The following is a 27,379-nucleotide window of genomic DNA, read 5'->3' as shown; positions in this document are numbered from 1 at the left end:
GTTTTCTAATGAGCAATTTTAAGAAGAAAAAAAAAACTCATTTTTAAAAGGTTTCGAATTTGTTATATTTTATCAGAAAATTTCATATTTTCATTTTTCCTGGAATTGTTTTCCAATATGTATCTTTTTAAGAAAAAATTATAATAAAAATTTATTTTTTTAATTTTAAAATTTATTTTACATATATGAAGATGCCTTTCTATATGAAAATGGGCACAAATGAATTATTTTTGAAATTGCTGGTAAAGGAGGTGTAGAGACTCAAATCTCTTAAAATAATGAACTAAGAAGCAAGACCTTTGGCCATTTTGTTAGTTTACTAGTCGATCTAGATTTAACCAAGAAATGTCATTAAGGAACACTCACAAAGACAGATTTAAAAACTATAACTATATTTAAACCAGTATATAGAAAATTTTGACAAATCTCAAAACCAAACAAACATCCTCAACAATCGCATATGAAAACAACATTTACATGTGTTCAATGAAATAGTTGAAATGAATAAATTTGCAAGATGCTAATATATTCAATGAAACACTTAATCTAAAAATATATAATTACATAAGAATCTTGCAATACTATCAATTGCACCAAATGTTCAATTTCTAGGATAACTTAGAAAAAACAAACTATTAACATGCATCATTTTCAAATCCATAACTAAATTTGAGTTTGTCTTGCTCAAAAATGCTTGAACTTAAGCATTCCTTCTGAAGCAACAGGACTCCGCTAAGGTCGTTTATCCAATAATAATGCATACAAGTGCAAAACAAATGCCTATCTTACATTTATGAGAGAGATCAAGCCAGCAAAATAGAGGAACATTCAACAGAACCTCCATAATTACAACGGCAAAGAGCATATTACAAGTGAAATGATATTTTGACAACAAATACATTGTCGGACGCTGTATAAATATAAGGTTGAACAAGTTGCAAACTGTAACACACTTTTGAAGAATATTTGTACACGCGGTAGCATTGTTTATATAATAATCAATCCATCAGACCCTATCCAAAAAAAAATTATATGACCATCGCAAATTATGTCTCTTTCATCTGAAATTATAGAAATAAATATCTATACTGTGAACTATCAAATCAAAAAATCACTCACATTTTTGTTCTTGTTGATCAAAGCATATGCATCGCTGTATATAGCAACAGCATTTGACAAGACTGCCAGAACTATCATAAGAACAGATAGTATTTTGTCCGATTTAGTTGCTATGTTGTATCGATCCTTCAGAGTGATTGAAGCTGGAAATATGAATGCTAGACAAACAGCGGCGGTTGCTCCAGTGAACTGGAAAATATCCCAAATGCTAGGTATGAAGTTTGCTCCTATGAAGATAATGGCAACAAGGGAAATAGTAATTGATGCAAATCTGAAGTTATCAACAACCAAAGGCCTTCTTGATGAGGTAAATATCAGACCATCTATGTTGACCCTTAGTCCATAGAAAACTACGGGAAATACAAGCACAAGATGCGCGGCGTAGCTAAGACGAACGGCGTCATTGAGCGCCGAACCCAAAGGAATTCCAAGATCAGTATCGAAATTGGCAAGCACATCATCAAGAGTATTGTCACCAAATAGGAGGAATCCAAAGAAGCTTGTGAGTGAGTACACTGAACAGCATAGAGTAAGGGAAGTACGCACAACCCCTTGCATCCATGAGGAATCTTCTAGTTCATTATCTATGCTGTGAACTGCAAATAAAGAGTGCACACAATACAACTACCAGATTATACATCTATGAAATGAACTGGTAGATCTAGATAGATAACTGCAGTCATGGGTTGCTCTCACATAACTCAAACTTTTGCAGTAGTTGCAAGCATTTATCAAGTAAATGATCGGGTTTTCGGTGAATAAATTTTAGTATGCACAGCCAGAAATAAATCAAAATAACTTGAATTTCAAGTTTTTTAGCTCATAAAAATTGACAGGCACGCTTTCTTTTCAAACAAGTTAGTCATGAAATGAGGATGAACATGGAATGTGTAATCAAAAGACCTTAACCTTTTGCGTACAATATAAACGATATAAACGAGTTATAAACAATGGTCTGAAATTTTTGCGTACCGTTGTAGTGACAGATGTAAGCGGTCACCAGCACAGGAACTACAGTGAATAGATCAAAAACTGAAGCTGCATCAGTAATGACCGGGAAGAGTCTGGGCATTCCAATGCCACCACTAATAATCTTTATAATTGAGATCCCCACAGCAATGATAAGGAAAACAACAGCTAATCCAACTGATAATGCAGATGTGAATCTCAATGAATCTGCAACAACCGCAAAGACTGCAGGTAAGCCAAAAAACTTGTACACAAATTTCGAAAGGGGAAGTGTACGGGTGTGCTACGAATACACATGAAATAACACACAAAAAATAGAATCACTCACCAATTCGCTTAAAGCTAACCAAAGGTGCAAACACAAAAAGTGTCGTAAAAACAAGAACAAATGGACGCCCAGTCAACCAATGGACACCAAACCATCCTTCAAGGATACCAGAATGGTGAATACCACCTGAAGTTGTTCCAGAAATCACATCACCTACAAATATGAACAAAACAAAAAACTGAATTATGCAATCCTCAGTTCTTTACTAACCAGGTTCCTGGGTAATAGTAGATGTTTGGATTGACAGTAAATTTAATGAAATCACGATAGGCCACGCGATTTTGGAAACAATTACACTTGGTAGCTTTAACAAAATCACAGTATCATCGTGATTTCACACCCATCCAAACAACCTCTGAAGCATTGACATAAAAACATGATACGACACTGCTAATAATTTGAAATATGGAAGTAATTGAATGTAATGTGATGAGATCATGTACACGCTATCAATCTGAAGCATTGGTGCTATATAGGTCCAAACATACACTAAAACCAAATTGATAATAACAACGAAAGTAAATTAAGTACTTTACCGATGATAATCATGTAAACAATCAAAATACCAATGTTATTAACAACAACACATATCTCCACCAAAGCTTTTCCATATTTCCCAAAGGCATCCCCCATAAGACTTCCATAGGCAGAAATATTCCCTGCCCTTGAAAACCTGATTATAAACTCAATTGACTTCTCTGTCAATAATGCCGTTAGGATTATGGCAATAAGACCCGGCACCATTCCCAATTTCTTAACACAAGCAGGCAAACCCATGATTCCGGCACCAATAATTGTGGTTGACAGATTGAAAACAGCCCCAGAAAATGAACCTCCATTAAACTCGTGTAACTCGCCATCTGTTTCCCAAGAGTTCGGTACCAAAGGCGCGTTCTCATCAACAACTCCCTTGTTCTTCTTAGTTCCAATTGTCATTTTCACCTCTCCCAAAATCTCAAATCAGCTTCTTCAAACACTGTCATAAACAACACAAACTCGTTTCATTTCTCATATTCAAGAAAACAAAATTCAAACTTTAGAATAACTCCAAAACCAAAGCTTTAAAAAAAATCTAAATTCAAAACATGATACCTAATAAAGATTTAAACAAACCCAAAAACTACATTGAATCATAATTCACAACCCAAATATTTAGTATAACTATCAAAATAAGCACTATATACTAAAAATCCAAATAAATTTTGGTTGAATTAAAAGAAACCTTACAAAAGTGCAACCAACAATTGAGTGGTGAATAATGATTATGGATATTATTTTAATTCTCTTTATTTTTGCAAGAATTAATACAGTTTTTTGTTTAATTATAAAGTCAATCATAGAAACTTATAAACATTATTGATTAAAAGTGATGTAACTTAAATTAGTCATCATCAAAGAATAAAAAATGAGTGAATAATATAATATTGAACTTTATCAAAGATTCAAGTAAGAAAAAATCATAAGATTCAAATATTCAACTTAGGTCACTATCAAGGATGAGATGGCATAGTACAATAATAGAAGCAATATTTTCCTAGATTGTGGATTAAAATACAAACACAATAAAAGCATTTAACAATGGAAAACGAAATCGTAATCATAATAATTGGAGTAATTTCAATTTCAATGTGAATGGAACTAATTTGTGGATAGTGAAAGAACCTGTTTGGCGCGAAATAGTTGGAGAACTGGGGAAGCAAGAATGGGTATGTTAACATTTTCGAATTAGAAATTGAATTAAATTGTTCTAAGATTAATGTTAAAATTGAAATTAAATGTTTAAATATTTTATTTATGAGAAAAGTACTATGACAACTAATAACGGACCAAGTATTTTCTGCCGACAAAAACTAATAAATATTTCAAAACTAAAAAAATGATATATTTAAACTAGGGACAAACGCACGGATTCTGGTACGGGAGACATATTTATTTCAAATGTATATTTTTTATTAAAAAAAATGTATATTGAAAGTAATTAAAATTTTGATCAGTAACTTTATTTTTCCGTTAATATTCAATATTTTAGTAAGTAACTTCATGTTCCCGTTAATATTCAAGATTTTAATCAATAACTCCATGTTTCCGTTAATATTCAATAATGTGATCAGTAACTTTATGTTCCAGTTAATATGCAATATTTAAATCAGGAACTTCAGGTTCCCGTTAATGTTCAATATTGTGTGATCAAAAACTTCATGTTTTCGTTAATATTCAATATTTGTTCCCGTTAATAATCAATATTGTGATCAGTAATTTCATGTTCCCATTAATATTCACTATTTTGATCAATAACTTCATGTTCACTTTAATATTCAATATTTTAATCAGTAACTTCAGGTTCCCGTTAATATTCAATATTGTGATCAGTAACTTCATGTTCCCGTTAATATTCAATATTTGAATCAATAACTTCAGGTTCCCGTTAATATTCAATATTGTGTGATCAGCAACTTCATGTTTCCGTTAATATTCAATATTGTGATCAGTAACTTTATGTTCCCGTTAATATTCAATATTTGAATCAGTAACTTCAGGTTCCCATTAATATTCAATATTGTGTGATCAGTAACTTCATGTTCCCGTTAATATTCACTATTTTGATCAGTAACTTCATGTTCACTTTAATATTCAATATTTTAATCAGTAACTTCATGTTCCCGTTAATATTCAATATTGTGATCAGTAACTTCATGTTCCCGTTAATATTAAATATTTGAATCAGTAACTTCATGTTCTCGTTAGTATTCATTATTGTTTGATCAGTAACTTCATGTTTCCGTTAATATTCAATATTTTAATCAGTAACTTCAAAATCCCGTTAATATTTAATAATGTGATCAATAACTTCATGTTCCCGTTAATATTCATTATTTTGATCAGTAACTTCATGTTCACTTTAATATTCAATATTTTAATCAGTAACTTCAGGTTCCCGTTAATATTCAATATTGTGATCAGTAACTTCATGTTCCCGTTAATATTCAATATTTGAATCAATAACTTTAGGTTCTCGTTAATATTCAATATTGTGTGATCAGCAACTTCATGTTTCCGTTAATATTCAATATTGTGATCAGAAACTTCATGCTCCCGTTAATATTCAATATTTGAATCAGTAACTTCAGGTTCTCGTTAATATTCAATATTGTGTGATCAGTAACTTCATGTTTCCGTTAATATTCAATAATTTAATCAGTAACTTCAAGTTCCCGTTAATATTCAATATTGTGATCAGTAACTTCATGTTCCCGTTAATATTCACTATTTTGATCAGTAACTTCATGTTCACTTTAATATTCAATATTTTAATCAGTAACTTCAGGTTCCCGTTAATATTCAATATTGTGATCAGTAACTTCATGTTCCCGTTAATATTCAATATTTGAATCAGTAACTTCAGGTTCCCGTTAGTATTCATTATTGTTTGATCAGTAACTTCATGTTTCCGTTAATATTCAATATTTTAATCAGTAACTTCAAAATCCCGTTAATATTTAATAATGTGATCAATAACTTCATGTTCCCGTTAATATTTACTATTTTGATCAGTAGCTTCGTGTTCACTTTAATATTCAATATTTTAATCAGTAACTTCAGGTTTCCGTTAATATTCAATATGGTGATCAGTAACTTCATGTTCCCGTTAATATTCAATACAAATAATCATTAACTTCATGTTCTCGTTAATATGCAGTATTGTGATCAGTAACTTCATGTTCCGGTTAATATTCACTATTTTGATCAATAACTTCATGTTCCCGTTAATATTCAATATTTTAATCAGTAACTTCAGGTTCCCATTAAAATTCAATATTGTGATCAGTAACTTCATGTTCCCGTAAATATTCAATACAAACAATCAGTAACTTCAGGTTCATGTTAATATGCAATATTTTGATCAGTAACTTCAGATTCCTGTTAATATGCAATATTGTGATTAGTAACTTCATGTTCACGTTAATATTCATTATTTTGATCAATAACTTCATATTCCCGTTAATATTTAATATTTTAATCAGTAACTTCAGATTCCCGTTAATATTCAATATTGTGATCAGTAACTTTGTGTTTCCGTTAATATTCAATACAAATAATCAATAACTTCAGGTTCCCGTTAATATGCAAAATTGTGATTAGTAACTTCGGGTTCCCGTTAATATGCAAAGATAAATGTTTTTATGTTGAAAAATTATTCAAAATTTGAATTAATAGTAAAGTTGTTACCGCTTATAAAAATAATATTTTTTTTATATGAAAATATTTTAATAAACAATATGTTTTTTTCCGTTTATAAATATTATTTTTGTTTTAACATTATTTATAAAAATATTTGAATCAGTAATAAAGTTGTTATCGTATATAAAAATATTTGAAACAATAATGTATTTTTGTCTATATATAAATATTATATTTTGTTTTTTACTATATTAGAAATAATGCATCATACACGTTTTGTCTTACATTGTGATAAAAAAGTTTATTAACAAATTTATCTCACACACAAACTCACTATTTTCTAACACGTCACCATTTAATTCCTTATCCATCCTCTTATCAAATTTCACAATTAAAATACATAATAAAATATTTTCTTATTCTAAAATGTTGTAATTAAAAAAACATAATAAAAAATACTATGGATGAAAAATAATATTTAAATATTCAATGTAAGAAAAATAATAGGAAAGGAGGGAGAAAGAAGTAGAAGTTGTACCCAAGAAAGTGGTGATTTGAAAGGAAGAGTGTGAAGTTGAAAAAAGGATGTGGTTACCAAGACCAAAACCAAAAAGTTATTTTATGAGTTGATAGAAATGTTTAGAAGTAAAACAATAAGAAATGAGTAGAAAACAAAACAATTGAAATCTAGAAGGAGAAGACATCCACTTGTCAAACTTAGAAGCAATAAGGACATTAGTTCTTTTCCAGAACAATAAATTTTCTTATAGGATGGATTAAAATTTAAGTTTGACTTTATACCGCCAATTAATGAAAATCATATATTATATCAAGTCAAACTTAAATTTTCAACTGTTGCATTTTTAAATTTTAAGATGTAAATAAATGAAATGCATTGACAGTGTAAATTAATTTTACATTCTCATTCAATAACAGACATGTATTCCATCAAGTCATACTAAATTTTTTAATTTACTTGTATGATATGGCAGAGTGATATAGACTATGTTGGTAAAAACAACGGTCGGCTGATAAGCTAGCTAATAGCTTATGACTGATGACTGATAGCTTATAGCTTATAGTTGATGCCTGATGTCTTATAACTGATAAGCTAATTGAAGTGTTTGGTAAAATTAGCGGTTCAATTAGTTGATAAATTAAAATGACCTAAAAAATATTTAATATATAATTACTTTTTATTTTAAATTAAATTAAATTATAAAGGATGATAGTGAATTTTATTTAAAATAATAAGGGCAAAATAGGAAAAAAAATGACAAGCTATAAACTATAAGCTAAAATGCTATTTGAAATAGCGTCTGAAAAATAAGCTATAAGTTAGTAAAATAAGCTATAAGCTCGTGATAAAAAAGACAATTACCAAACAGGTCTTTTATTGTCATATGAGCTTATAAGCTATAAGACATAAGCTATAAGCTCAAAAATTGTCTCACCAAACAGAGTCATATTCTTATTAAATGATGGTATAAAATTTTTTACATTGTTAGTATATCTCCATTAAACTCTAAATAAATTACCATTTCTAACCAACTCAATCCAATTTTTTTCATAGTTTATCCACTAAAATATTTCACAACTCTTAATTGTTAATTTCTAATTAATCAAGATTTTATTAATACATATCCAATTCAAGAAAAAATAGAAAGCGGGAGTGCACTTTTAGGATTCATGTAATCTTGATGAGAAGATAATGATTTTGATAGGACAATGACCTTCCAATTATAAATTTTTTATTTTCTTAGTTACTCTTACAATGGGGTAAAAAGAATCAGTATTTTATGATATTGAATATTGTGTACAATTTAGGACCATAACCCCTTATTTATAATAATATCGTGCTCTTTCATGAAGGATCGTGATTATTTAAGTTTAGAATCTCGCGCCCTTTCATGAAAATCATGATTATTCAAGTTTTCTTTATTCTAGTTTTACCCATCACAAAAATAAAAATAAGACTTTTGGTATCTCCACAATATTTTTCATTGCAATTATATTTTTAGTCATAAACCTTACATTAAATAGATTACTGTAATTTGGCTACTTAAATAATGATTTTAACACATTAATTTATTACATGTATGACCCAAAAATAAAATTCTAATAATCTCTCACTGGTCATATAAACATTAGCTACAACAATGTATAAGATCAAAGTTGTTTTCATTATATCAAGTATGATCAATACATGTCAATTTTCAAATGGTCCTCCTTACTATAGTGAGATCAATATTATCTTACAAAATGCAATGAACTGAAGAACCAAACTTTATTTTTTTTATCATAATGTAATACAAATATATGAGTATGTATATATACTATCAAACATAGAACATAACCAACAATAATGACTATTTCCCACTAAACCAAAGAATCCTCTAATTGGATAACACTCATGCTAGTAATGTGCTCATGAAAGACCTTGGTAGAGCTGTCAAAATGGGCTAGCCCATATGGGCGGGTCGTCAGACCCAAAAAATTATAGGGCTTGGGTTTTAAAATTAGAGCCCATATTTTTCAGGATCTTTTTAGCCCAGCACTGAAAAGCCCGTTACCCATTAGGGCTAGCCCATCAGCTCCGCATAATTATAAATTTTTAAAAAATATATTTAATATTTATATTATCTTACTCCAAAATAGCATATTGATTTTTCTCACTTCACTAAATTTTATCTCTATTTTATTCAATCTTTCTCTTTTAAATATTATACATAAATATAATTAACATTTTTTCATCATATTATATTATTTTTTTCTCTTATAATAAATATTCAAGTATTATTGTATACAATTTAGACATATATTGTATTTAGAAACACATTATAGTATTTATAGGAGATAATATAATACTTAAAAATATACTATGTTTAAAATAATATAATTTTTAATTTTATTTATAATAATATTATGGAGTTTTTATTTTAATGTTTTAAATAAAAAAGCCCATTTAAGGCCGGGTAGCCCAAAGCCCATCTAGGAAAATTAAATTAATTAGTTTTATTATGGAGTTTCAAGGAAAATTAAATTAATTAGTTTTATTATTAATTGAAAAAAATGTATTAAACAAAATTGAAAATAATAATTTAATAAACAATTTTTTTATAAAGTAAAATTTTATCAAAAATATAATTATAAAAACTAATAAAAACTATATTTTAAAATCTCCCAAGCTTTTTTTGCAGATTCGGAATCACTAACCTTTTCGAAGTTATTTGGACTCATATATTGATGAATTATAAAGAGTGCTTTATAACTCTTCTTCTCTGATTCTTCGTATCCTTTCTTTTCTTCTTCTGAAGCGTCTTCTTCAAGCTCTTCTACTCCATCCTTTACAAGATCCCAAAGACCTTGACACCTAAATAGAACCTTAATCTATTTGCACAAATTCTCATAGTTATCTAGCTACTTTCAAAATTGGTAGACTTGTTGGATAATTTCCATTCCCATGATCTACCACCATCGCGATTTTCTTCTTCTTCCCTTGATCGATAAACCGGAGCTCTTGATACCAGATGTTGGAAATCCACCAAAACCTATGATGAGTTTCTATCAATTTTGTCGAACAAGATTGTTATCACTCACACAATAACGATGAAGATAAGAAAGGAAATTTAAAGAAAGAAATGATAAGGGCTTATGCAGAGTTTCTCTCTGCCCACAAACTATGAAAATCCTCTAATTCACTTGCAACTAGGGGTGGCAAAACGGGTCGTGGACCGCCGGGCCGGCCCGCCGCTCGCCAAATTCCGCCCCGCCAACACCTACCATACCCGCCCGCCAAAGCCCGCCTCTCCTCCAAAACTCACTATTTTTTTAGTTAATTCTAGTAATTGCAATTCTTGATGGTTTATTTTATACATTTATTTATAAATATATGTAATATTTTTTTAAGAAAATTTGTTAAAAAGTTGCTTTTATAAAAAATTATTTTAAAAAATAAGTGAAAAGTTTAATTAAAAGGTAAAAAAGCCTATTAATCTATTAAAAAAATATGAATAAAAATAGGCGAGTAAGTCCGCCGCCCGCCAACTCGCCATCTTGGCGGGGCGGGCAAGACTTTTATGTCGATTTTACTTGGCGGGCAGCGGGCGGGGCGGACGGTCCGTTTTGCCACCCCTACTTACAACTGCAAAATACAATTCAATTGACTTGATTACAAAATAATAAGGGTTGCGCCCTATTTATAGATTTAAGTTAGCTTCTCCCTAAACCAAAACACAAAACTATAAAAATCCAAAAATATATATTTTGGAACTAAATTAAATATATCTAGATGTAAAACAAATCTGTGTGTAACAAATTGTTTTCACACTTCTAAACAAAACAATTCTTTTTAACACTCCATGTCTCTGTCGAACAAACTGCTTCGACACAAGAATTATTTTCCAAGCGTAATTGTTTGATTCTAATTTAAATATACATTATCTAATTTTGGAAGGTATGATTTTAATTCTAAAATTTTTAATATCTTATTTAGTGCTTACAAATATTTTTTTCTTCTTTTTGTTCTTAGCATACACAGTTACCTCCAACTCCAATACAACAATCAAACGCAATTTATTTCACGCTGAATCACATCTCTCACCAACGCTAACTCTAAACTGAACCTGCAAATTCACCTTCACCCCCACAAAACGCATAAAAATTCCAAACAAAAACCACTCACATTACTCACATGGCCACAACCACAAAGAGAAAACTCCCACTATTCCCCCTCATCTCTCTCCTCTCTTTCACTTCAATCTTCTTCCTTCTCTCCCAATTCAGAAACACTTCATCCTCCTCCTCATCTTCAATCAAAGCCTTCTCCTCAATTCACAATTTCCAAATCGACAACAACCGCTACCGCCGCGGTTCGTGCGATTACTCCTCCGACGGAATATGGATCTACGACGAGTCGAGGGTTTCGAGATACGATAGCACGTGTAAGGAGATTTTCAAGGGTTGGAATTGTGTTAAAGGGAATAAATCTAATGGTGTGAATGTTGCGAAGTGGCGGTGGAAAAGTAATGGATGTGGTGAGCTTGATCAGTTTGATCCTCTTCGGTTTCTTCAGACTCATACACACACCAGCATTGGTAAGATTGTCTTGTTATATCAATGTTTATGCTGAGGAAATTTTGAAGATGAACACTTTAGTTCTCAAATTTACTGAATTTGAAAATAGGAAAAAGGATAGATTAGTCGCTTTTACAAGACTTTTACAAAATAGGTTTGCATTACAAAATGATAAGTTTGATTGGATGTCAAATCTGGAAAAGAGATCTTTGTTTAGTTTTTGGAAGAGGCAAAAGCTATTCTAGAGATGTAGTAGGTTTGGTTCTGCTGTGAAAAAAATTGATTTTGAGTGAATTGATTCTGGTTAAAAGTGACTTGAATGTAAAGTGATTTATGTTTAATAACTTTTACCAAAATTGAGTTGATCAGTAAATTTTAATTTAAAAATAGTTCAAACTTCTAAAGTTACAAATTCTAGTTTCAAGTAGAATTAATACAATAGGCATAATCAATTCTACTTTAGAAACCAAACACCTCAAAAATCATTCGTAAATCAATTTTACACCTCTATAATTAAATTGCTTTTGGCTCTTCCAAAAGTTAAACCAAAGTGTATGTTTGGTTCTGCTGTGACGAGAATTGATCCTAAGTGAATTGATTCTGTTTAAATAAAAGTGAGTTAGATGTAAAGTGATTTATGTTTGATACAATTATGTAAAAGTGAGTTAAACAACAAATTGAAGTGTGTAAGTAGAATCAATTCTATTTTAGAAGAACCAAACACCTCAAAATCATTTCTCTACCTCTAGAATTGCATTCGGCCCTTCCAAAAGCTAAACACATACACTAAATTAGTTATTTTTAAAAGACTCTTTCAAAATAGGTTTACATTACAAAATGATAAGTTCCATTGGATGTTAAATCTGGAAAAGAGTAAATTTGTAGATTTTGAGGGACTAAATTGGCGACCCTTTACGATTTCATGAACTATCGATTTTGTGCTGGCTGTTTGTATTTGTGCTTCATAGGTTGAATTCAAAATCAAACTTGTGTGCTTTTTGGTATTCTTGATAATGGATGTATTTCAGTAATGCAGGTTTTGTTGGGGATTCACTCAATAGGAACATGTTTGTGTCACTTTTCTGCACTCTTAGGAGTAGTATCTCCGATGGACAGGTTAAGAAGTGGAGACCTGCTGGTGCTGACCGTGGATTCACGTTTCTGACTTATAATCTCACTATTGCTTATCACCGAACTAATCTTCTTGCACGTTATGGTAGGTAAGCTAAGCCAAGATTGCTTGTGGTTGTGCTAATTCACTTGTGGGATTTTTTTTTTTGAGTTGATGTTTGGTTTCAAATTGCTATAACATTGTGATTATGAATTGTTGGAATTTCTGCCTTAATTGCGGCACTTTAGCTTGCCTTTATTGCATTGCAGCCCCTAACCCCTTCATTGTGTTGGCTTTGAAGGGGTGAATTTAGTCCCACATTGTTTAGAGATATGTCTTGTGTTGCGTTTATAAGTGGGGACAATCCTCACCTTACAAGCCGATTTTATAGGGATGAGTTAGGTCCAACCCAAATTCTGAGATGGTTAGCAACCTATCATAGATTGTTAGGCTTCCTGCATCATCCATGCTTTGGGCTCATTGAGGCCCAAATTCTGATGAATGTTGTGGATATTGCGGGTTAACGTGATTGCAAATGCGAATTACAATGATTCTTGAGGACCTCCTAAACCTTTACATTGCTGCCATAATCGCAGTTGTGAACAACAATTTAAAACTACATTATATTCACGTAGCTGTTAGTTACTATTACCTCCGGTCATTATTATAAGTAAACCAAAAAAGAAAACTACTTTCAGAATGCTTAAGAAATTCAGTTGAACGAGATTGATTTTCTAAGCAAAACACAAGTCAAATTTGCGAAATTTTCATTTTTGTTATTTAATGGAAAAATTCCTTCAACTACCCACATTAAATTTAAATGTTTTCTTGCAAAATGAAGGGGAGGAGGTAATGAGAATAATAATATTGAATAGTTTACAAGTACTTAACTTTTTCTTATGATAGTGACCATAATTTGAAGCATTTTCTTGCTTATAATAGTGACTAGAGTATGTGATTGCATTGCAGAGCTGTCATCCATTTTGTAAATTTTTGTCCAGTGTATATATGTATTGTGGACATTGCAGAGAATTTCCGATTCACGTGGTTGCAATTGCAAATATAATTCTCATAGTCCTCCCGAACGTTATATTTCGGCTACAATTGTCGTTGCAGATGTCAAATTAAGAGTATGTTGTATGCATGATGCTTTTAGTAACTAAATGATTTCAGAACTTTCATCCATTTTATGAATTTCTATGCTATGTATATGATTTATAGAGGTTCTGTCTAGAGCGAGGATGTCACTTAAGAGAGTAAAGTGCGTATTATAGACCATTGATTAACAAATCAAAGGTAGATATTGTAAGTATATCATAACATATCATGAGTTTGTTGAGATGACAATCCTTGATTTCTCACTTTACACATTACTCACTTTATAGAAGCCAAATTCGATTTAGAGTTAGCAGCTGTATATGTAGCCTTTCTAGGTTTTTTTTTTTATTTGTTACTATTTATGGAGATTTCATAGTTTACATTCTCTTATGTTATGCACTGTTATTATTGGACTATACAATGATGGTGTTTGTTAAATAATGTTTGCTTAGTTTTTGTTCTTTTTCCTCTGTCTGATTTTATTGCAGATGGTCGGCTAGTGAGAATGGTGGTGCCTTAGAAACACTTGGATTCAAAGAGGGCTATAGAGTAGATGTTGATGTTCCAGATAGTACATGGGCACAAGCTGCAAATTTCCACGACATTCTAATTTTTAACACTGGGCATTGGTAGGTTATACATGAACTTTTGAGTTTCCTTAAAGGTCTGTAGGCTAAATATCAATGGCAGATCAGTCTGTAGGCAAATATAAGTTGGTGTTTGTAGCTGTTTGTTGCAATATGTTTGAGAAAACTTACGAGAATAACATTATTTGGTTTTTCTGATTTTGTCTGGGTCATAATAACAGGTGGTGGGCCCCTTCAAAATTCGACCCTGTGAATTCACCTATGCTTTTCTTTAAGAATGGTCAGCCAGTAATCCCCCCATTGCGTCCAGAACAAGGCCTGGATATGGTTTTAGAACACATGGTAATGTCTTTTCTTTCTATTCCTCTTAATAGGAACTACTTGGAACTTATAAACTTTTATTAACAGTTCTAATAGTTACCTGAGACTTGATAGATTAACAATTACCTAGGTATCATGCTGATCGACTGGATAGTTTTTGCATCTACTGAATTTTGCGCATTTGGTTCCATTATGATTGTTTCCTTGCAATGTATGAAAATAATAATCAGCACATGCTAGGGGTATAAATATGAGATTGCATTTCTCTGATTCCTGGATTACTGCTGCAAATGCTGGCTATGAAATTACATATAATTCAAGTATTTATGTGATTGATTATTGGTCTGTTTTCTGCATATTTTAATATAAGGGATTTCTTTACAGAAATCGTATGTGGAGGAAAAAGCACGACCAGGTGCAGTCAAATTTTTTCGTACTCAATCACCCAGGCATTTTGAAGGAGGAGATTGGGATCAAGGTGGTACCTGTCAAAGGGATCAGCCTTTATCGGCAGAACAGGTGGGTCTAATTTGCTATTAATCATTTCTTTCAAGTATTTCTCTGACATGAACCGTTATCTATGAGTGATGAATGCGAATCTTCTTGTAAATGTAATTGTTCTGTAGTTTTTTTTTTTGTTGCTAAATTGTTGAATAAGCTAACCATAGAATTTTATTGCCCCTTTAGGTAGAAGAACTTTTCTCTGTGAAGAATAACAGCACAAATGTGGAGGTTAGATTGGTCAATGAACACCTCGATAAGGCTCTTAAGGGATCGAGTTTTGTCATTTTGAACATCACTTACTTGAGTGAGTTAAGGGCTGATGCTCACCCTGCTTCTGCTGGTGGAAAAAAACATGATGATTGCATGCACTGGTGTTTACCAGGAATTACAGATACATGGAATGACTTGTTTGTAGAGCATCTATATAGTATCCAACATAGGAGTTGATAAAGTGGTTTACTTGTGCTAAATAGGGAGAGAGAAAATGCATTGTTTAATTGGTTGCATGCAAAATTTAAGTGTCTGCAGAGGGTTTTCTTGAGATCTTACCTTTGAGGTGTAACAAAAATTTATATAGATAGTGGTCTTTCATGATCCAATTTTCGTTGACCTATGGGTCATGCTTTTTTTTTTTTGATAAGCCATGAAATATATTACCAAATGAAGCTCAATAAAAGCTTCAAAGAACAAAGTACAGTTACAGAGAATGTACAGCCATCAACAAACAATTCCATAATGGAACCCTCTAAGTTTTCAAGATTAAAACATCAATTGGGTGATGGTGCCAGTCATAAAACGCACAAACAGAGCAGATTTTTGCTCCTATCGCCTGCCACCACCAGCTAAACATCTTAGTATTCTGGAAAATTTCATCAAGATCCTCAGCAGCATTGTTGAATATAATTTCGTTTCTCTGTTTCCAAATTGCCCAACACGCAGCTCCCCATATTGCGCCTGCCAGCTTTTCCGGACACACCCTTCAATGCATCAACAAAATTTAAGAAGAATTTCACACAGTTAGAATGATGGTGCACTTTAATGCCGAGCCAAGCCTGAATCTTTTCCCACAACATAAACACTTTAGGACAGTTTGAGAAAAGATGATGATGATCTTCCCTCACTTGGCATCCGAAAACACACAATGAGTCAACAACATTAACAATGATATTTATGTTTAATAATTGTTGTCTGGTAGGCAGCCTGTCATTTACTAATCGCCATGCAAAAATCTTCACTTTCGAGGGCATTTTAATGTTCCATAAAACTTTGGTCGCTTTCCTTACCTCCTCCTCTTGAACATCCTCTATTGAATCAGCCTGTAGCCTTGCATAATAGGCATTGACTTTGAAACCTTCCAGACCATTTAGAAGCCATACAAATCTATCTTGAATATTTTGATTTGGTTCAACATCACTTAGAATTAGTTCCAATTCCTCTTTCTCCATTAGCACCAACTCATTCTCCAAATCTTGCAAGGTCTCTATCCTCCAAAACCAACTCGTGTCCTCCCAAAATCCCATTTCCTCCACACTCCCCCCTGGTATAGCAGATGCTGCGAATAAATTTGGGAAAGCTACTTGCAAGGATGCTCCTCCTATCCAATTGCCAGTCCAAAAAGGAACTTATTTACCATTTCCCAATCTGCATTTCAGCACTTTACAGAAATCCCCATCCACATTATTGTCACATAGTTGCATTAGATCCCTCCACCATATAGATTTGAGTGCTAAGTTACCTTTCTCCTTTTTAAAAAGAATTCTTTCATGTAAACATCCATACCTCACCTCCAAAACCCCTTTCCAAATAGCATTTTCTTCACATAGGAATCTCCGCAACCACTTAGATAACAGAGCCTTATTGAAGAGCTTTATATCTTTTAGCCCTAACCCCCCTCGTTCCTTAGGATAACAGATTTGTTTCCAGCTAATCCCGTCCGCCCCTTTCCTTTCTTCTGCATTATGCCATAAGAAATTCCTTTGTATACTTACTAATTCCTTCCTGACTTTGCAAGGCAGTTTATAATAGGACAGATAATAAACAGGAAAGTTAGTTAAGACATAGTTTATAAGTGTTACCCGGGCACCTATGGACAAAAGTCTTCCAAACCAGGGGGAAAGTTTTGATTTAAAGTTGGAAATAATTGGTCTCCAGAAACTGATTCTTCTTGGATTTCCTCCCACCATTAAACCCAAAAAATTTGAAGGGAATGCTGTCCAATTTACATGCTAGAAAGTGACTTGCTGCCTGCATAAAGTAGTGATCTACACCCACCCCATACAACTTACTTTTCCTCATGTTGACTCTAATCCCTGACACCATCTCAAAACCTCGTAGAATTGCTTTAATTGCCCACAGGTTGCTCCAACTGCCATCGCCTACTATGGGTCATGCTTATTATAAGCTAACTTGATTAAGGAAAATTTTTTATTTCATCTGCCACATATTTCAAAGACTCTTCAAAATTTTCATTTAAACATTTTAAAAGGATTTCTCAGATCCAAAAAGGTTCTAATTGATCACCCTCAACATTTGACAATGGATACTCTCTTTCATTTATACACTTTTTAATGTGAAATTGTAACTGAATCATTCATTATGGTGCGAAGGGTTAGCTTAAAATGAAAAGCAAATGAAGTTCTTTTCCAAAAAGATTCTTTAAAAAAGGCAAAATAAAAAATTTAAGAAAATTTTAAAATAGGTAAAAGTTGAAAAAGAATTTCGACATTACTCTATCCACTCTATAGGGTGGTAGTTCACCATGGTGAAAAGTTACAAATACTCTAAGATTTTGGAGATACATTTTGAGATGTACCCATATAACACACTCTCAACATTTTTGTGAGTCAGCCACCCTATTTTATCCAAAAATGTATCTAGAGATGTGAAGTATTTTCGTAATAACACTTGTTTCAAAATTCTATGTTTTACGTTCATTGAGTTCTACGGAGATACATCTTCAGACGAGTTTTAATTAATATAACTTGCGTCAGACCTTTTCCATCTTCCATCTTCATTTGCTACACTTTCATAAACCCTTTGAAGAGCTCGCGAGCAAGAATTAACTACGTCATTTTTTAAACTTCAACATTACTTCTACCTCATTGCAATCAAGTCTAGGACATTTCATTCACTCCATTCAAACTTTCATACAATAACTCTCGATCAATAAGTTTTCATTTCTTTTTTATTTTTAAATTATGATGCATGTATTAGATAAAAATAGGTTATTTAAAATGCATAAGGTTGTAGTTATATTCAAAATAGGTAACTTAGATATACATGAATTCACATTTTTTAGTGTTTAGGAGAGTCATAGGGGATTTTCTGAAATTTTTACAGAGACGCGTCTCTAGATTTTCCTTTTCTGTGTTACGGATAGGGGTGGCAAACGAGCATGCCCTACCCGCAAAAGCCCGCGAAAAAACGGTGCGGGGCGGGCATATTTGAGAGCGCGGGCCTAAAACATTCCCCGCCCCGCAAAAAAGTGAGGACGGGGAAAGCCCGCGGGCATTGAACCTTTTAGGCCTAAAAACAGTAAAGTTGTATGAAAAAACTCATGCCCGCAAAGACCCGCAAAGCCCGCGGGCGTTTTGCCACCCCTAGTTACGGAGATGCATCTCGATTTTACTTGCCTCGATTTTGATATGATTTTCTGGTTTGTATTATAGGTGCAATGACTGAAACCCAATACCGATTAAGGCTCGGTCGTGTTTCCCAACATGCGCCCATTCGTAGGTAGAGGTCACTGCGCTCGAGGCCATAAATTGGTGCTAGTTTGTTTGACGTAGAAGTGTTGACTTTAGAAGGTCGTGTATCTCAGACTTCGACCTCCCGAGGAAACGTGTATCCTAGTGGTCCTCCAACTTATGAAGCCCATCACGAAGAACCCCACCCGGAGGAACCCCAATAGGTGGAACCCCATCAGGTGGAACCTCATCAAGAGGAACCTATTATTCTTGATAGTTATCCAGGAGGTCTCTATGACACCTCATTACTTCATCTCAATGCAGAACATGTTGCTGGGCGTGTGCGGGTAGGAGAGATATAATTATTTACTTCTACATTACATTTGTTTCATACTAATTAAGTTGCGATTGATGTTGATATATTTATTTTACAAGAGCGCAAAACGATAAAATATGTAAATCATGCCAGGAAGATTTTGAACCTAGAACAAAATGAAGATGTATGGTTTCAAGATGTAGTTCGTTACTCTGGGCTGGAAGGCTTATGTGCCACTGGGTATAAGACCATCAACCATGGTATGTTAGCAGATTTTGTGGAAAGACGACACTCGGAGACGCTCTCCACATCCCTCATGGCAAGTAAAGTTAGAGTTTAAAGTCATTTTCACAAACTAAGTAGCGGAAAGAATAAATGCGAAAAATAAACTGCACAAAATAAAAGTTAAAGGAAAATAGGAACACTAATAATTATAGAGGTTCAATCAAATCAAAAGGACCTACTCTTCTCCACAAGAATTGAACTTGAAATTTTTTAATAATAGTTGAGAACTTTGTAGGAAAGACTCATGAACCACCTTATACAAGAAAATGATTGTTAATCGTCAACCAGATACTACAAGGCGATTGATGTGGTCTTTTGCATCCTTTCTTCAATATATTGTTAAAAGTGAAGTGGAAAATCTTTCTTCCCAACGGTGGATTGAAGCGGTTAGTCTTCTCTCTATGAACACAAACCTTGGATAGGTTAGTCTTGAAGTTCCAAAAAATCTAAACTCGATACCTTGGTTTTAACCGTGCTAACCAAAAACCTGTGAGATTTTAATCAGACCGATATCAAACATTTGAAACATTTAATACCGAGCTAAGCTTCAATCTATCTTGGTTTTAATCGGGCTAACCAAGAACCTGTGAAGATTTTAACACTTACTAATCTTCAACCAGACCTAGGACTAATCACACAATTCTCAAAAACTTTTTATAGGATGAGCTTATAACCCAAATAAATCCCTAAATGGACAATATTTAACCAATCTGTATACAAAAGATTCCCCTGGTGAATTTTACAATTCTACCTTTTCCAGAATTAAAGATATATCCTCACTCACGAAGGAATTTTTTCACAAAGAAATTTGGCAAAAATATTTAGTGAGAAAACATTAAATAAAACTTTAGAGAGAGAGAGAGAGAGAGAGAGAGAGAGAGGAAAATGTCAAAACACCATTCTCAATAGTTTAGAATGAGAAAATGAGCCTCTATTTATAGGCTTAAGGTTTGCTCAAAAAGGAATTTGAAAACAATGCGTTTTACTTTTATATAATGGATTAGAACATATTGATAATTTGATTAGATGGTGCAAATATATGTTTGTAAGTTCTCAAAATGGAATGTTAAGATATATAGCTGTTACATATAATCAAGGCACGTTCAAACTAGTTTGAGTTTTATGTTTGTGCATTTCTAATCAAATGGGCGTATGCTCTAACCGATTAGAAAATTTAAAATTTTTCCCAAGGCTATTTTGATTGCTCCTAATTCATCTGATACAACTTACATATGTTTTTCAGAGTATGTCTTTTGGTAGATCATTGTTTCTGTGCACGTATGTTTTATCCTTGTGCTTTTATGGAAAATCTCATTTTCTTTACATATGTTCACTCACTCAATAAATTATGAGATCTCTTAACATGAGGCATTATGCTGACATTTTGGGAATAGCATGAAGATTGATCATTGACCAAAGAAAATTTGAAAGATGTATGTTCAACCAACTAAGTCCCTTGTCAGTTCAAGAATTCTTCATAATGTAATTGCAACTGATGATAACTTGACCAAGAGAGACTCATTAGTTTCTTGATGGTTATTATGTCAAAATTATATAGAGGATTTAGATCATCTCTTTCTCCAATGAACCTTCACCTTAGAACTTTTGAATTGGTTGAAAGAAATAATCTTCATGAGATTTGAATAGGACATGCATAAATAACCTTTTTAACATTGTGGATAAAGATTAGAATACACAAGTTAAGCATCTTCTTCTTTCACTAATTGGCTCATAGAGGACATTAAGTGGATCATGACACGTGTGGACTACTTAACCACAATATCATGACACATTGTTTTAACTAATTACTATTTTTGTTAGTTTCTCTTAATTAGATAGATGCCCCGTCCTAGTAGTTTTTTTTTCATTTCCTAGTAGTTTTTTTTTTGTTTTTTTATTTTAGTCTACAAGATTTTTTTAAATAAAACTCCCTTGCAATTTCCAAAATGAGTCTAACAAACTAGATTTTGACCAATACATGATACAAACATAGGTCTTAACTTCTAAATTTTGAAAACTAAATAAATAAGATCATTGCAATAGTACATAAATAGAATAATCAATCATTCAATTTATTTAATCACGGCAAAATATTCACAACATGTAATTAATTATGAGAATTTCTTTCTTCACCTCCCTATGAGACTGACCCCCAGCGAAAACTCCTAAATACCCCTACTTCGGAAATACATTTCTGAAATTTTTTTTTTCAAATTTTTTCCAAAATTCGGAAATGCATTTCTGAAATCCCATTTTTTGAGATTTTGGAATTACACTTCCGAAAAAACGCAGAAATTTTAAATTATATAATTATTTTGAAATGATGGTTTAAAATTATGATCTTCAAAGATTTATACTATTTATTAGTTAATAAAGACAAATATATCGATTTTAATTATAGGGAACAACCATTTCAAATTTTGGATCGACGAAATAAAACATCTTATAAATGGAATAAGTACATTTCTTTTAAAATAAAAAAATATGTTAATAATTTTGGAAATTTGTTATATTGAATTAATAATGATACACAAAATTAGAATGAATTTATTATATTAGAATAACCTAAAAACTGTCATATTCAGTTCATTTTATTTCTATCAATTAATACTTTTTTTAATTTTGATACTTTGTTTCTTTATTTTTTTGAATCTATCAACTATTATTTTTAGTATATTAAAAAAATTATAAATTTTGATTCCTCTAAATTATTTGCTACTATTTTAATTTAATTTTTTTTGTAAAGTTTCACGTGGTGCACTTGTGTATTTCAAATGATTTTTTTATGACATTTCATCAATACAAATTTAAATTATTATTAGTTTAATAATTTTCCTATTTAATTTTTAAATTTTATTAATTTATTTATAAATTTGAGTTAAGTTTTAATTGTTTAAATTAAAATTTTAATTATATTTTTTTATAAATTTTATTACTTTTAGATATTTTATAATTAACGTAATAAATTTTAATTAAAGTTAAAATTATATTTTGTAATTACCTATTAAATTATTTATATTTATAATTTAGCTATTTTATAATTAACGTAATAAATTTTAGATAATCTCAATAATTTAGTTAAATAGTTACAATTTTATAAATAATTTATTTAATAATTCAACTATTTACTTTTTAAATAGTTAATAATAGTTAAAAATAAATTAATAAAGATTAAAGTTAAAAATAATTAAATTAGTAAAATAATAATATTTTAAAGTTTTATCAATGGTATATAAAATACTCACAATTCTTGTATAATCAGTATATTAAAATATATATAAATTTTTTGATTAATTTATATGTTCTAATGATTATTTAATAACATATCATTGATAAAAATATATATTAAAAAATAAATAAAGATTAAAAAATAAACAATTAAATTAAGAGAATAATAATATTCTAAAATTTTATCAAAATAAAAAGAATTAATATTTGAAAAAAAAAGATTGAATAATTATTTTTACTAATTTAAAGTTTTATGTATAGAATTAAAGTAGCAAAATGAAAAGAATTAGTAATTGACAGACATAAATATAATTGAATAGAGCAGTTTATTTTCTTCAATTTTATTTAAATTAAAGATAATGATATATGTTTAATAATATCTTTTAATTAATATAATTAATTATAATATTAATTGTATTGATTCTCCTTTATTTTAATTTTTTAATAATTATTGAATTTTTTCGGAAATGCATATCTGAAACATTTCAAGACCAAAAATTTGGAATATTTCGGATATGTGTCTCCGAATTCACCCATTTTTTGAAAAAAAAACATTATTTCGGAAGTACATTTTCGAATTCTTCAAAGAGGGTGAATTCGGAGATACACTTCCGAATTCACCCATTTTCTGGAAAATAATATTATTTCGGATGTACATTTTCGAAATCAGTTTTTTTCATAAAAAAAACACGTTTTCGGAAATACATTTCCAAAACGACATTTTTATTCAAAAAAAAGTGATTTCGAAAATACATTTCCGAAATCGGAAATATTTTAGAGATTTCACCAGGGATGACCAAGAAAGTAAGGAGGTGGGTAAAGATATAGTTCAATTTATATCTTTCTAAACCATGACAACGTTTGTGTATTATTTAACCATGGTAACTATTTATTATTATTTAACAGTGATACGAGAAGGAATATTTATTATTATTATTATTATTGTTATTGTTATTATTATTATTATTATTATTATTATTATTATTATTATTATTATTATTATTATTATTATTATTATTATTATTATTATTATTATTATTATTATTATTATTATTATTATTATTATTATTATAGTTAAGGAGTATTTTGTAAATGGTGTGAAATTTGACATGGAAATTCAATGTGGCAAAGAAAATATATTTAATAGACATATGAAACAAGTTTAAAAAGGTGTATATTTAAACAAATTACAGAAGTGCATGCATACACTAATTCCAACAATAGAAGTGCTGGACGTAAATAAACGTAGAAAAACTTTATTGATAAAGAGTTAAAACCATCACATATATCAAATAAGAAAGCATGGAGTATGGTGTAGTGGAAAAGAGCAAGTGTTTATAACCAATAGGTCAAGGGAGGAATTATCTTGCGATCCCTTTTTTTTTTAGACCTGCCACCTTCCTAAATTTTTTAATCCAATTTTGCCCGTGATAAAATAATGTGGAAAAGAAAGAATTTTCGGTATGTACTACAAAGTTTTCGATACTAAATACTGGAAATTCTGTTAATTTTAAATTTCCTGTATAACATACTGAAAGTTTAGTATTCGAAATTTTTGGTATACAGAAATATTGAAATTTCAGGTATATCCGAACTTTTCAAATTTTCGATATACCGGAAATTTTAAACAAATTAAATTTTCAGTATGTTTCAATTTTTTTGTTTTTTAAACGGTTGAGATTTTGCCGACATTTTTGAAGGGTCCTGACTGCACCGACACATTTGTGTGGTCTAGAATGCACCACCATTTGTATAAATAGGGGTGTTAGGGTTATGTGATAACATATCATTTCAACAAAATGCATCTTCCTCAGTATTTTATCAATGTAGAAGTGTATTTCATTGGCCGCAACCCTTTTGTTCAAACCAAGATTCCAGATGGGCCTGAATCCTTTGCCACCTTGAAAGAAACGTTGAACAATTTGCTGTCTGATTCTAATAATAGAAGGGTGACAAAGATTGAGTTTCAGAAGGATAACTAAAGGTCCGATGGAATTGGATGTGCAAATCTAAAGATTTGTTGACGACATAATGAAGTGTCTGTTTTGTCCAGAGTCTTCTACGTAGTGCCTAGGTTTTCATGTGTTTGGAGTACTGTTTATGCTTGTTTGTTGTTTGTCATCTGATTTTTGTTAACTATGTTTGTTTGTTATTTGTCATTTGATGTTCGTTATCTACTTGAAACATGTACTAGCCAAAAAGATTATACAATAAAAAAGATGTTCACAAATAAGATGTTCGTACAAAATATACAAATATACAAATAATACAATGATAACAAAATAAATCTACATAGGTCCTCCACGGGCAACATCCGCCAACCTAGCTAAAATACTGTGGACCTCACCATCAGGGTTCATCAGACCCATGAGACAGTTAAGAATCGTGATTTTTCTGCTTCTAATGGTGTATTCATTTGTTTGAAACAGTTAAGAATCATGATTTTTCCACAGTATATCATAATAGTGTAATGTAAATGTAATCGTATATATAGTACATGAAAAGAAAACATCTTATATATCTTACAAATAGTGTCAAACATAATAAAAATAAAATTACATCAACCTAATAAAAACACTGACATCAAAAATGTCTCAAACTGAGATCGATGAGACCAGTAGTTCTAATTCATATTCAAACAAATAAGGCCCTAAAAAAGCCTAACCAACATCAACGGTAAAACATAACTTCGTTGACGTTATTCAAGATAATTGAACTCTCCCGGAGCATAGTCGACCAACACATTACCATGTGTTGTATGATAAAAATAAATTTAGCGCAGAACAGCTCCAAAGTTTTAGTTGTTTTAAATTACGTTTAGTATAAGTTATAAGCAAAACTTTGTAGCTGGTTTGCACTGGATTTAATTTCATCATACAACACATGGTAATGTTGGCCGACTATGCTCCAGGAGAGTTCAGTTATTTTGGATAACGTCAAAGAAGGTATATTTTACCGTTGATGTTGGCTAAGCTTTTTTGGGGTCTTATTTTGTTTGAATATGAAACTTATGTTTTGCTGTTGATGCATGTTGTGCAATCCTCCTGGTCTTGCCATAATGTCTGCGTAATACAAATAAATTCGAATTAGATACAATTAAATTACAAAAACAAAAAAAAAATATTTTTCTATATTCCGTAGATATAGCAACAGAATGACCTAACGTTCATCTTTTCAACAGAAATTAAAAATATAAGAAAAATATAATTTTTTTAAAAAAATAAAAATACCGAAAATTTCAAATATTTCAAAATTTCTGGTACCGGACAAAATACCGGAAATTTTAAAATTTACAATATTTTTAAGAATTTATAAAGTCACCGGAAATTTTGAAATTTCCGGTACAAAATACCATGAATTTTAAAATTTCCGGTAAAAAGTACCGGAAATTTCATAAAAATACCAGAAACTTACTAGTATTCGCGAAATTTCTGGTAAACTCCTCAAATTTCCGGTATCTCCCAAGAATATGAAAAAACCGGCGCTCTCCGCAGATTTTGAAAAATATGGTAAATGATTTTGGATGGACATTTTAGTCTTTTCATGCATTTTGGGGGGTTCCATGACTAATTTGGAGGGTGGCAAATTAAATTCTCAGATCAAAGGCGACAGTCAGAAGAAAACAATTTAAAAACAAATGAAAAATAAAAAGAGTATGTTTATAAATGCATATTTTGTAATCGATGTAATTCCTCCGATCACAAATATAAGGAAAACATATTTTAATGGTCTTAAATATAAATAAAAATTATCTATAATTATTATATTCAATATTATTATTTTAAATATACTCTTAAAAAGATTTTTTAACATACCCTATGATTAATACTCTATTTCAAATTTAAATATTTTTTATCCTTGCATTTAAAAATAATAATGTGTTTATTTTTAAATGACGTGTTATTTGTCATGTTATTTCAAATTTAAATACTTTTTATCCTTACATTTAAAAGAAATAACGTGTTTATTTTTAAATGACGTGTTTGTGAAACATGACAGACTATATAAGAATGTTTATAAAACTTTTAAAGATAAAAATTGCAAGTTACTTCAACTTTAAGAAATAGACACTATCAGTTTCCAGTGCAAAAGTGTGAGAATGAGGTCAAAATTATACATCATTAAAAATTGGACATGACATCAATTTTCAATACAAAATGTAAGACTAGGCAAAATTATTTAAATTCAAAATAAAGTGATTAATTTCATGAATAAGGTAAAATAGAAGAAATAAAACTATAATTTAGCCACGAAACAATAATCAATATCATAAAAAGAAATGTTAAATATCCATGAAAAGAAGTTCTTGAAAAACTCCCAAATTTCTCTACTGTTAGTTATATATTAGTTTTTTTTCTCTACACTTATATTTAACTTTTTAAATAATTTAAATAACAATTACTAATTTATAATTTTTTAGATATTGAAAATTTCCAAGAGCAGATGAATTTCATATCATTATCATTATAAAAGAAAGAAATAAAATTATAAAGGCAATTTCTGATTCTATATGAAATTTTACTAATTTTAAAATTTTAATTTTATTTAGTAAAACAATATAATGATTTTGAA

The 27,379-nt window shown here is 30.7% G+C and overlaps 2 protein-coding genes across 6 annotated transcripts; one reads left to right on the top strand and one right to left on the bottom strand.

Annotated features, from left to right (window-relative positions):
- Positions 1–526: 526 nt before the first annotated feature.
- On the bottom strand, positions 527–4,197 carry LOC131652879 (amino acid transporter AVT6A-like). 5 transcript variants are annotated; one of them, XM_058922864.1, is made up of 6 exons: positions 3,644–3,779; positions 2,953–3,392; positions 2,417–2,569; positions 2,092–2,295; positions 1,120–1,715; positions 527–1,013 (listed from the first exon to the last, which is right to left on the bottom strand). In XM_058922864.1, exons 2-6 carry the CDS (start codon positions 3,350–3,352, stop codon positions 999–1,001), a joined length of 1,368 nt encoding a protein of 455 aa, XP_058778847.1. In that variant the 5' UTR covers positions 3,353–3,392; positions 3,644–3,779; the 3' UTR covers positions 527–998. The 5 variants fall into 5 exon arrangements, with proteins under 5 accessions (XP_058778847.1, XP_058778844.1, XP_058778843.1 ...); XM_058922861.1 differs by lacking the exons at positions 527–1,013; positions 3,644–3,779 and adding an exon at positions 4,079–4,197 and having other exon boundaries at positions 1,020–1,715; XM_058922860.1 differs by lacking the exon at positions 527–1,013 and having other exon boundaries at positions 1,020–1,715.
- Positions 4,198–11,122: 6,925 nt separating this feature from the next.
- Positions 11,123–15,881, top strand: LOC131652877 (protein trichome birefringence-like 13). Its single transcript, XM_058922856.1, has 6 exons — positions 11,123–11,691; positions 12,708–12,891; positions 14,369–14,509; positions 14,689–14,809; positions 15,173–15,307; positions 15,476–15,881. The coding sequence occupies exons 1-6, from the start codon at positions 11,289–11,291 to the stop codon at positions 15,737–15,739; spliced, it is 1,248 nt and encodes a 415-aa protein (XP_058778839.1). The 5' UTR covers positions 11,123–11,288; the 3' UTR covers positions 15,740–15,881.
- Positions 15,882–27,379: the final 11,498 nt, after the last annotated feature.

This window comes from Vicia villosa, linkage group LG2 (genome assembly GCF_029867415.1).
Source record: "Vicia villosa cultivar HV-30 ecotype Madison, WI linkage group LG2, Vvil1.0, whole genome shotgun sequence".
In the NCBI taxonomy this organism is placed as follows: Eukaryota; Viridiplantae; Streptophyta; class Magnoliopsida; order Fabales; family Fabaceae; genus Vicia; species Vicia villosa.
Note: the sequence above shows the minus strand (reverse complement) of the source record. Positions and strands in the feature narration are given on the sequence as shown.

Coding starts and splice junctions, on each gene's coding strand:
- LOC131652879 (XM_058922861.1), bottom strand. CDS start 3,352: ATGACAATTGGAACTAAGAAGAACAAGGGAGTTGTTGATGAGAACGCG. Junction 2,296..2,416: donor GGTTAGCTTTAAGCGAATTG/GTGAGTGATTCT, acceptor CGGTTGTTGCAG/ATTCATTGAGATTCACATCT. Junction 1,716..2,091: donor TTACATCTGTCACTACAACG/GTACGCAAAAAT, acceptor CTTTATTTGCAG/TTCACAGCATAGATAATGAA.
- LOC131652877 (XM_058922856.1), top strand. CDS start 11,289: ATGGCCACAACCACAAAGAGAAAACTCCCACTATTCCCCCTCATCTCT. Junction 12,892..14,368: donor CTTCTTGCACGTTATGGTAG/GTAAGCTAAGCC, acceptor ATTTTATTGCAG/ATGGTCGGCTAGTGAGAATG. Junction 14,510..14,688: donor ATTTTTAACACTGGGCATTG/GTAGGTTATACA, acceptor TCATAATAACAG/GTGGTGGGCCCCTTCAAAAT.